This window comes from Armigeres subalbatus, chromosome 2 (genome assembly GCF_024139115.2).
Source record: "Armigeres subalbatus isolate Guangzhou_Male chromosome 2, GZ_Asu_2, whole genome shotgun sequence".
Classification (NCBI taxonomy): Eukaryota; Metazoa; Arthropoda; class Insecta; order Diptera; family Culicidae; genus Armigeres; species Armigeres subalbatus.
This window is the reverse complement of record NC_085140.1, coordinates 313,770,274-313,782,607: the sequence shown is the minus strand read 5'-3', so window position 1 is coordinate 313,782,607 and position 12,334 is coordinate 313,770,274. Positions and strand designations below refer to the sequence as shown.

The 12,334-nt window shown below is 41.1% G+C and overlaps 1 protein-coding gene across 1 annotated transcript in view; it reads left to right on the top strand.

Moving 5' to 3' along the window:
• The window catches only part of LOC134212610 (X-ray repair cross-complementing protein 5), a 35,044-nt gene that overhangs the window by 3,940 nt on the left and 18,770 nt on the right, over positions 1–12,334 (top strand). Inside the window, exons 3-4 of the mRNA XM_062690619.1 lie at positions 10,216–10,451; positions 11,233–12,119. Coding sequence (XP_062546603.1) covers positions 10,216–10,451; positions 11,233–12,119 — 1,123 coding nt within the window. The remainder of the gene's footprint in view (positions 1–10,215; positions 10,452–11,232; positions 12,120–12,334) is intronic.

Here is a 12,334-nt window from a genome sequence, read left to right as displayed (position 1 = left end):
TAGCAATTTATTATTGATCCATGTAGGTCAGACGTTCCCAAACTGTCGCGAAAGACAAATCTTAATTCATAATTTTGTTACTATTTTGTCCCGCAAATCTATTCTCTACTCAAAAAAACAAAGCAACAGGTGCAGAGGCGTAGCGTGGACTCCCAGCGCCCTTGGCGAAACCTTTATTTGGCGCCCCTTACTCAGATGTTAAAAAAACGTGCTATGAGCAGGGAGATTTTTTTTTTGCTAGAAGGGTCTAATGAATTTTTGCTTTATGAATTCCTAAAGCCTCTATAACCTGCATATGTTCCAATAAGTAGAAAGTAAGGGTTATTGAAATACCAGAAAATTTCTAGAAATCCGCTTAAGTTTAACGATTTTCGAAAGATTTAGTAAACTAACGCAAGTAAAAAAAATAGATCCAGTAGGGTAAAGTGCCCAATAGTGGACCCCCAACCAATAGTGGACCCTCTAGCCATTTTTGCATTATTACAGCACAATGTAAACATTTTGCTATGAAATTCCATCGGGAGAACCTACCTTACAGTTCTATGAATTGATTACATGCATTGGAAATGCTATGGAAAGTAAAAATAGATGATTTTTTACAATTCTATAAAAAATAAACACGAAAGAGATGAGTGACGTTTAACGCTCGCACACTGATGTGCAATTCGGCTTGTGTAAAAATATGTTTGTTTTCCTTCTGTTCATAACCTCAAAATTGATCGAGTCATCACAATGGTTGCGAAGGAGTCAAAAAATATATGGAAATATACTCATTTTTACCCAAACTTTGCTGAGTAGTATCATCTAGGAGTGTTTGTTTTCCTTTTATCGCCACTCACACATTCGGACGTGAGAATCTCAATAGGAATATTTTGAGGGGTCCATAATAGGGAAGAAGAACGTCCCGAAACGGAACATAAAAATCAAATGAAGTGTCGACTATAGGGAAGCAATTTCCTATTATGGACCCCCAGGGGGTCTACTATAGGGTGAATTCAGTCAGACTTTTAAATGTTAATTTCAACGAATAACGTCGAGTATTTGCGTGTTTCATGTATGTATCGTGAAGAGGAGATGCAGAGCTTGATATTAGATATCACGCAGAATTAATATTTTGAAAATGTCCACTCCTTATGCCAGGAAGAGCAAAATTTCGCTACTAGGGGGTCCACTATTGGGCATTTTACCCTAGTGTGTGGATTCACGACAAAAAAGGATTTAATTAGGTAAATAAAATAGCTCTCAATTTTTGCTTGCTATTCAATTTTGATTGCTATCGAACCTAGCCACATCAAGAAGAACCCTTATATGAAGTGGATGACCATCGGAATAGCCATTAGCCCTTTCGATGACGAAAAATTCAATTTCGGAGTGGCTTGGTTTGCAAAAACTTCTGATCTTTCAATGAACTTCAACTTTGGAGTGAATTGGTTGATTGTGAGAATAGCGATCACCGTCATCATCATCTATATTTACCATAGATTGAATTACATATATAGTGTCCAAACACAATTTGCATCTGATCCTAAGAAATGAAATCAAATGCATTGATCAAGGACTTTAAATGTGAACAATACATCTGACTCTCTTTTGTCGTGGGTTTTTCCACACTGTCGTGTAGAAACTCCTAAATATAATTAAATAACAAATCCTACAATTATTCAAACGAATGATTTAACCCATTGATGATTTTTTGAAAGATGGGTTTTGTGAGTTTCAACTCATGCATGATTTGCAGTGGAGGCACCAGACAATATTCTCTAAGCACATTTTAACACGGTTTATATTATAAAGATCTTATTCAGCAGTCTCGCGATTTTATTCCATGTAGCATCAGATTTGAACGGTTACATGTTTTTCACCATTGTTCAAGTTATTGCCACTGCCCACCTCAATTCAAAAAATAGATTAATGGGGTACTTTATCTGGGTTTGTTTTTCTATACAAAAATGTAAGTCATAACTCTGAATGATAATGTGTCAAACTCAGTTCTACATATAGTTTTGCAAATCGTTCACCAAAACGATCCCTACATAATCCTGCCCTATTCCAAACTCCCAATGAATACTCGTGAAAGTGAAGAGGATTCCTCGGCTTTCATCCTACCGCGTTTCATATCATCAGTTTTCTTCCCAATCTCTAATTGACCTGCATTCGAACGCGGCCTGCGCCAATATAGCCAAACAAACTGAGATTGCACCCAAGATTCTTTTATGTACAGGTTATCCGACTTCGTCAGTAGATGGGAATAACCAGCGCGGGGGGGAAACATACATTTTCAGTGCAAAAAGTAAACAAACGAGCATAAATTCCATACAAAAATCCAAGATGGCTGAGTTGGGGATATTGACAAGTCGGATAACCTGTATACATAAAAAAATCTTGATTGCACCCAAGTATCATCTGTTCCTTATGTAACAACAGCTAATCCGGCAATAATGGAGTAGCAACCGCGAGCGGTCAATTATGCGCATGCTCAGAGATAATATTTGACAAATTGAACAATCAATTTAATAGAAGGTACTTCTTGCGCGCAGACGATTCAACGATCACCAAAATGTTTTGTTCTGCGTTGTGCGGATGAGTAAAGTAATAAAAAAATACAGCACGATCTTCGAAATATTTTGTTCTGTTTTGTGTGGGTGAATAAATTATTGCGATTCTTTTCTTAAATCCGCAACCTGGCGCGCCAGTTACGCGCTGGCTCCCGTGCGCCGAGTTGTGCGCCATGCAAAAAGTAAATAAAGCAATGTCAAACAGATATGATCTTTTGGCGCGGTTTTTCACATTAGCTTTTAAGGTATGCAACATATTATTGTCCCTTGATAGATAGTTATTCTTTGGTGGAATAAACGGTTTTTATTTTTTATTTTTTACATTCATTGCTACTGCGTTTGGATCAGTATACTGTAGTAATAATTCCCATTAGGTAATCGTGTGTAATATGTGATGCAATATTTTGCATTTCAGTAATCGAGGTACCACAATATGGCAAATACCTTAGCGGCGCACAATCGAGAGAGACAGCGATGAAATAGCAAAATGCTATAAAATCTCGAGAAGCATAATAATAAGCAAATGAAGTATTAGTGCGCGTCCGATCGTGTTTCCTCTAATAAGCAGAACAATCGCGCGATCATAGAAATATTTGGCTCTGCGTTGTGCGGGTAATTAAATTATTAACAAATAAAAATTTAGTGTGTTCTATCGTGTTTTTATTATTACGCAGAGAGATCGCGCGATCATCGAAATATTTTGTTCTGCTAAGTGCGGCCGATAAGTCGATTAATTAATGCGCGTTCGATTGTGTTTTTGTTTAAACTTCAAACTACACGCTACACACGGCAAACCGTTTACCAAAACGAACCCTGCTACACTTCCTACCCCATATATCCAACATCCCAGTGATTTCTCGTGGAAGTGCAGATGACTCGTCGGCTTCCATCAAAGCGAGTATCACGTCAACATTTCCTACCTATTCCCTAATTGACCTGCATTCGGACACGGCCGGCGCTGGTATTGCTTGATTTTGGGTCACCAGTTTTTACACATTGAAGATGATGTTAGTCCCAAACATCATCTGTTGGCTCTCTGTGTAATTCCAGCTGACCTGGCAATAACGGAGTAGCAACCGTGGGCGGTCAATCATGCTCATGCTCATGCTATTTTGTCCCGCAAATCTATTCCATATTTTGAATATTAAGGATCTAACTAATGATTGGATGATTAAAGAATAACAAACCTGACGAGGTCGACGGACTTTTTTTGTTATACGATATTTGGGCAAGTAGAAAGTCTTATACAATCCAAATGTAAGCCCCGAACCCAATCCAAAACTAATCCTAATCCAATTCGAATCCGATCCATATCAAATCCAAATCTATTTAACGAACGAACAAAAACGTGACAGCAAATTCAAAAGCAATTATCCGTGCACATGGCTTGCTGCGATAAGTGTCTAGTCTATTTTTTTTAGTCCCAAATAAATTACTAGTAGACGTGATATGTATTATATGGAATGAAAGTAAACTTTGATATCAAGATACTCTTTATCATGCCATTATAAGCTCATAATCTGAATAGACTACTAGAGGCAGAGGGGCTATCCACCAGCTGAAAAAAACTTGCCCAGTGCACCCCAAAACACCTTTGGAATTATGTGACCAATCGTATGATTCCGGAGATACTTCGTAATGTTCCTAAGGTTAGGAATATAAATAATTGATTTTATGGAGTCACAATCGGTCCATAAATGTAGGAGTTATATTTCTATAGGTAGTAGCCTATTCAAATTATGTCATTTATCATAATAAATATCATGTGATTTTTAATAAATATAGTGATTTACCGTGAAGTACCCTAATTTCGCGCACTTAAGATCTGACAAAGTTCAAACGTTCATTAAAAAGCATGTAGTGGCCATTTGGAAACATTTGCTACTGCATCACGTAGTAGAAGGATTCTAGGTTCTCAAAAAAATGTTACTTGCAAATTTTGCAGCTATTTAAAAAAATGGGGTATGAAACTGAGACTGTTGAATGCTCCTTATTTCGCGCAAGAAAATAGGATAGTTCCTAATTCCGCGCAAAAGTGTTCCTAACTTCGCTCATGTTTGGAATTGAATATTGTTATTGATTTGATGAAATATATTCAATTGACCAATAGAAGCATGCAACCATTGTTCAAAATATGCAGATAACGCTTTGCTTAGATTTTACTTCATAAATTTTAGTTGACACAAGTAATAATTCCTAAAATATCGTTTTCTTCTGAAATATAAGCCATATTTTAAGAAAAAAGGCATGGTATGAGCAATGTTTAGCGGGTGTATAAAATAAGTTTAAATTTTCGAGACGTCATGAAAGAAAGTCTTAAATTCCGCTATCTCTTACATAGGACATTATTAAATATGTGTTATATATAAGACATCTTCAATATTATATACATTATCGAAAAAGCTGCTGTAGTTTTATCTTAAGTTTAGCATCATTTTACACATCGCACACTTCAGCATCATTTTACACATAGGATTTAATAGCTCTTGCAGGCACTGATCTATAAGATTTAAGTCAACATTAGTCGATGCCGGTGGTTATCCGCCTGAAAATTTGATAAAAAGCATATGGGAATGAACTCTTCGGGTTCTATTCAGTGTAAAACTGTCCTGTGCATTATATTGCTTTTGTTTCATTAAAATGTTGCAAATGAAACTACCCAACAACAATAAACGAAGTTAGGCACCATAATTACTCTCATATACCTAATTTCGCGCACAAAGCGAAAGTCTAAATAAACACAAAATACATAAAATTTCACACTTTTTAATAGTAATGATGAATAAACATATCCAACAGAGCATAATGGATACCAATATTTCCAAAAAGTAGCCCGTTTTGTACAGTTAAATTATAGATAGGGGGCCGTCCACAAAGTACGTCACGCCTCTAGGGGGGAGAGGGGGTTCAGAGCAGCGTGACGATCCATACAAAAATTTTAGAGGTTTATTACAAAAAGTGTGACGAAGGGGGGAGGGGGGGTCGAAAATCGCCGATTTTTGTGTGACGTACTTTATGGATCTTCCCTAGTGGAATATATAGATGAGCGAAGATAAATCCACTGTCTCCAAACGAACTGTCAAACGTGTCTCCAAACGAGCATGACGTCATGATTTCAATGGAAACGTTAAGGGCTGTGACGTCATATGCGCGTGTGCACGGGCAAAAAAATCGACTCAGCCATGCTTTCGCTCATCTATAGATTCTACTATCTATACTATCTATAAGTTAAATCATTTGTTTACTTGGGTCATGTTCTTCGTCGCTGTGCTAAGCACAAGCAAATATGGCGGTCGATGGGAGGACCAAATTGAAATAATTTTATTTGGTGTACTAAACCAAGTTTGTTTTCCAAATTTTTTCGTGAAAAACATTCAACAACAATGATATTTTATAATACTCCCGATTTTTCAATTTTGACTGGCACCTAAAAATTGAAAAAAAATTAATATTAATATACTATATATAATAGCCCGCGGGCAGCAGGGACTATGTCCAAGGGCTTGACGATCCCTCCCCAGGCCATCTGCGAGTTGTGGCGCCTGCCTAGGATGTGGTGGGGTTTGACAGTGGGCCCTGTTAAACCTCTATAAAAGCTGCATGTATCCGCAAGTAGGCTCCGCCAAAGCGACCGTGTGCCGCTCAAAGCGCACAAGCCCAAGTCCTGGTGTTAGGTGGGACGCTAAACAGCCCTGACACGACGGCCCTCCGACGAGACAGGAGGTTTGCGCAGGCCCAATAAGCCGCCTTTAAAAACAACTATTACGAACGACATAGAAGATAATACGACTCGATACAATCGGCAACGACCTAGGCGACGAATAAAGGATCACGATTGGAAGCTTGGAACATGGAACTGCAAGTCGCTAGGCTTCGCCGGTTGCGATAGGATAATCTACGATGAATTACATCCCGCAACTTCGATGTCGTAGCGCTGCAGGAAATCTGCTGGACAGGACAGAAAGTGTGGAAAAGCGGGCATCGAGCGGCTACCTTCTACCAAAGCTGTGGCACCACCAACGAGCTGGGAACCGGCTTCATAGTGCTGGGAAAGATGCGCCAACGCGTGATTGGGTGGCAGCCAATCAACGCAAGGATGTGCAAGCTGAGGATAAAAGGCCGTTTCTTCAACTATAGCATCATCAACGTGCACTGCCCACACGAAGGGAGATCCGACGACGAGAAAGAAGCGTTCTATGCGCAGCTGGAGCAGACATACGATGGATGCCCACTGCGGGACGTCAAAATCGTCATCGGTGACATGAACGCTCAGGTAGGAAGGGAGGAAATGTATAGACCGGTCATCGGACCGGATAGTCTGCATACCGTATCGAACGACAACGGCCAACGATGCATAAACTTTGCAGCCTCCCGCGGAATGGTAGTCCGAAGCACTTTCTTCCCCCGTAAGAATATCCACAAGGCCACATGGAAATCACCTAATCAAGTAACGGAAAACCAAATCGACCACGTTCTAATCGACGGTAAATTCTTCTCCGACATCACGAACGTACGCACCTACCGCAGTGCGAATATTGAATCCGACCACTACCTCGTCGCAGTATGTCTGCGCTCAAAACTCTCGACGGTGATCAACACGCGTCGGAGTCGTCCGCCGCGGCTTAACATTGGGCGGCTACAAGACGGTAGACTAGCCCAAGACTACGCGCAGCAGCTGGAAGTGGCACTCCCAACGGAAGAGCAGCTAGGCGCAGCATCTCTTGAAGATGGCTGGAGAGATATTCGATCCGCCATTGGAAGCATCGCAACCGCTGCACTAGGCACGGTGGCTCCGGATCAGAGGAACGACTGGTATGACGGCGAATGTGAGCAGTTAGTTGAGGAGAAGAATGCAGCATGGGCGAGATTGCTGCAACACCGCACGAGGGCGAACGAGGCACGATACAAACGGGCGCGGAACAGACAAAACTCGATTTTCCGGAGGAAAAAGCGCCAGCAGGAAGATCGAGACCGTGAAGAGACGGAGGAACTGTACCGCGCTAATAACGCGCGAAAGTTCTATGAGAAGTTGAACCGTTCACGTAAGGGCCACGTGCCACAGCCCGATATGTGTAAGGACATAAACGGGAACCTTCTTACGAACGAGCGTGAGGTGATCCAAAGGTGGCAGCAGCACTACGAAGAGCACCTGAATGGCGATATGGCAGACAACGGTGGCGGTATGGTAATGAACCTAGGAGCACGCGCGCAGGACATGCGACTTCCGGCTCCGAATCTCCAGGAAATCCAGGAGGAGATCGGCCGGCTGAAAAACAACAAAGCCCCTGGAGTTGACCAACTACCAGGAGAGCTGTTTAAACACGGTGGTGAAGCACTGGCTAGAGCGCTGCATTGGGTGATTACCAAGGTTTGGGAGGATGAGGTTCTGCCGCAGGAGTGGATGGAAGGTGTCGTGTGTCCCATCTACAAAAAGGGCGATAAGCTGGATTGTAGCAACTACCGCGCAATCACATTGCTGAACGCCGCCTACAAGGTACTCTCCCAAATTTTATGCCGTCGACTAACACCAATTGCAAGAGAGTTCGTGGGGCAGTACCAACCAGGTTTTTTTTTGGGTGAACGCTCTACCACAGACCAGGTGTTCGCCATACGTCAGGTATTGCAGAAATGCCGCGAATACAACGTGCCCACACATCATCTATTTATCGACTTCAAAGCCGCATATGATACAATCGATCGGGACCAGCTATGGCAGCTAATGCACGAAAACGGATTTCCGGATAAACTGATACGGTTGATCAAGGCGACGATGGATCGGGTGATGTGCGTAGTTCGAGTTTCAGGGGCATTCTCGAGTCCCTTCGAAACCCGTAGAGGGTTACGGCAAGGTGATGGTCTTTCGTGTCTGCTATTCAACATCGCTTTGGAGGGAGTAATACGAAGGGCAGGGATTGACACGAGTGGTACGATTTTCATGAAGTCCGTCCAGTTATTTGGTTTCGCCGACGACATTGATATCATGGCACGTAACTTTGAGAGGATGGAGGAAGCCTACATCAGACTGAAAAGCGAAGCTAAACGGATTGGACTAGTCATCAACACGTCGAAGACGAAGTACATGATAGGAAGAGGCTCAAGAGAGGTCAATGTGAGCCACCCACCACGAGTTTCTATCGGTGGTGACGAAATCGAGGTGGTTGAAGAATTCGTGTACTTGGGCTCACTGGTGACCGCCGATAACGATACCAGCAGAGAAATTCGGAGACGCATAGTGGCTGGAAATCGTACGTACTTTGACTCCGCAAGACGCTTCGATCGAATAGAGTTCGCCGCCGTACCAAACTGACTATCTACAAAACGCTTATAAGACCGGTAGTTCTCTACGGACACGAGACCTGGACGATGCTCGTGGAGGACCAACGCGCACTGGGAGTTTTCGAAAGGAAAGTGTTGCGCACCATCTATGGTGGGTTGCAGATGGCGGACGGTACGTGGAGGAGGCGAATGAACCACGAGTTGCATCAGCTGTTGGGAGAACCATCCATCGTTCACACCGCGAAAATCGGAAGACTGCGGTGGGCCGGGCACGTAGCCAGAATGTCGGACAGTAATCCGGTGAAAATGGTTCTCGACAACGATCCGACGGGAACAAGAAGGCGAGGTGCACAGCGGGCAAGGTGGATCGATCAGGTGGAGGACGACTTGCGGACCCTCCGCAGACTGCGTGGTTGGCGAAGTGCAGCCATGAACCGAGCTGAATGGAGAAGTCTTTTATGTGCAGCACAGGCCACTCCGGCCTTAGTCTGATGATAAATAAATATATAATAGCCCTGTTTGTCTGTCCGGTGACTAGCCAACCAGACGCAGCACGCGGGGAAATTCTCACAAAAAAATAAAATATTTGACACTTCAATTCTTTTTTACTATCAGAGGCAAACAAGGGCCTCATACGCCTGTCACTGGCGAACAAAGCTCGTGTACTCTGCATCGAAGCTTAGAACCGGTGTTAAGGCGCAATCGTTAATGTGAACATTTTTATATTCGTTTAGTTACTGCAAATAAAATCTTTTTCGAGTCCCTATAATCAAGCAGGTATCTCAAGTATACCACATCGTTATATTGCTGCATGATTGAGTGTTTAATTTTGATAAAATATCGAAAACAAAAGTGTGCATAAAAATTGCCTCGCCATAACAAAAAGGTGGTAGAGAATTAACACTGTTGTTTACAGTTTAGAACCAAATCCAGATGTCGCACATGTTGGGGTAGGGATTCAGTGCTCCACCTTCTCCCCCTGGAGGCAAAGAACAAAACCAGTGACAACTTTAAACAACCAGACACAGTATCTGATGGATAAAATCACAGACAACAGACGTTGAAAATTTGATTTTTTTTAATGCTTGAAATAATGAACCGTTTATATCGAAAAAAAAAAACACTTGCCGTGTCCACAAATAAACTAGTGATTTTAAATATAATGCGCGAAGTTAGGGCGCGCGCGAAATTAGGGCACATCACGGTATATAGAGTGCCTGAATCGTCTCTTCAAACTATAAACTATATAACTATAAAGTATTTTCTCCAAATATTAGAAGTGTGTGCGATTTTTGATTGTCCGTATCTCGTAAATCGAAACAAAATTCGAACAAAATCGTTAAAGTTCTGATTGTTTAGGTCACACTACCTTTCTTTGTTTTAGATATTTAGTAAGCCTCAAGATGAGGTTGGATTGGTGCTTATGGGCACTGACGAAACAAATAATCAACTTAATCTGGATTACGGTGGATATCAATATATCTCAGAGGCTTTTGAATTGAATCCGAGTAACTGGCAGATGCTCCGAATCCTGGAAAAACAAGTCCATCCATCAACAGTTAATGGCGATTGGTTTGATGCGCTGATTGTTGCAATGAATTTTCTGAAAGTGAATGCGCAGTAAGTATGTTTATAGTTTTATTTCTCTGGTAGTCACGCTAAATAAAACCAAAAAATAAATAAAACAGCACAAGTAATGCTTGTAATTTCTACATATTATTTATCTAAAAATGTGTTCTGGTTGAAGAGCTGTAGGGGGACAAGGAAAAATATGAACATCCTAAAATTGTAATCAAAATTAACTAGTTCAAATTCAGTATATTTCGGAATTCGAGGAACTACACGATACTAATACTCATTTACTACCTGTTCTGTATTGAATCGTATTGAAAATAAGGAAATTTTAATCAAGTTGAACGATATTGAAATAGTTCATTTTTCACTTCCCTCGTGCAGGTATTTCCCATTTCCATCTCACTGAACATATATTGACCTCATTGTGAAACAAGAAAATTTAGCACCAATCTCGTCGGTTTTTTTTTGCTAACATGCGTGCTCAGTCTTGAAAAAAATCTCTAAAATTAGAAACAAACCAAAATCCTTTCCATTGCTCTATAGCAATATAAGCTAGGTATGAGATGAACTGCGAAGCAGTAATCCTAAGGCCATCGTAAAATATTTCATGGATCATCCAACAAAACCATTACCCAACTTCCATCTCCCTGTTATGTTTTTGTATCAGCCACCTAAAATTGCGTATGCATTATCGCATTGGATTAACAAGAATAATGTGGGTGTACAATCAGCCCCGGGTGTTTATATCGCTCCCTGCTCCCCCAGGTATAAGGTTATGCCACACTATTATTTTGTAATAAACATTACAATTTTGTTTTATTTTCAGAGCTAAAAAGTTTGCTTCATTGAAAATTATTCTCGTATCAGCCCTATCTGTCGCATCTCATCTCGACTCGGACCAGATGGACTCGGTGGTTGCAAAGCTGAAAGACATGCCATGTGAATTGAATGTTATCAACGATAGTGTGGAATTTTGCTCGGATTCTGATAAGCAAGATGGAGAGCACCTAACATTTGAAACATTTGGAATATTTAGTCAGAAGCACCAAAAAACCAACGAACAACGAAATAATGAGGAAATGCTGACCGATATAGTTTATAAATCAAATGGTGCTCTTTGTAATATTGATTTCGCTGAGTTACTTCTCGTGCATTTCGAGAAAAAGGTTACCAGGGCCGCGCCGTGGAACAGCATTCTATCAATTGGAAATAAGATACAAATCAGTATTTCTGCTTTCCTCCTAATCACAGAGGAAAAAGGTTTGGGATCGTTTAAAACCGAGTCCAGCTTTCCTAATGCTAGCGTTCAGCTGAAAACCGACTATTTCAAAAACGATCAGCCATTTGAACCGGACTATCAAAATGTAATCAATGGCTACATGTATGGTTCAACTGTTGTACCTTACGATAGTGAAATCGATATTGACTATAAATCTGGTGAACAACGGCTTTCCTGTTTAGGATTTACATTGGTCAGTAATATACTAGACGAATACTTAAGCGGAACCGGCACACATGTGGTTGTGCCGAGGAAAGAGTGCATTGCTTCGGAAGCCAAACTGGGCGCTCTTGTAAAAGCCATGATTGATTTGAACGTTGTGATGATCGTCACCAAAGTATATCGGCGCGATACAAGACCCAAGATTAACGTTCTTATGCCAACTTACAGAAAGCGTTACCCCTGTCTGATCATGCTGGAGCTATGTTTTCAAGGTAAGTTCTTATTTACATTTCATATAGTGTTATTCCAAACGTTCGCACTATCGGACTATGGGCTTTAAAGTTAGGACCAAAATACTATTTTTTAATAATGCACGAGAAAGGCAACACTACCGATAGGTGTATTAACACTGTACCTTGATGTACACTAATTTTGCGCGCTCTCTAACTTCCAGTCCAGCATCATACAATTATTTAATATTTTTATA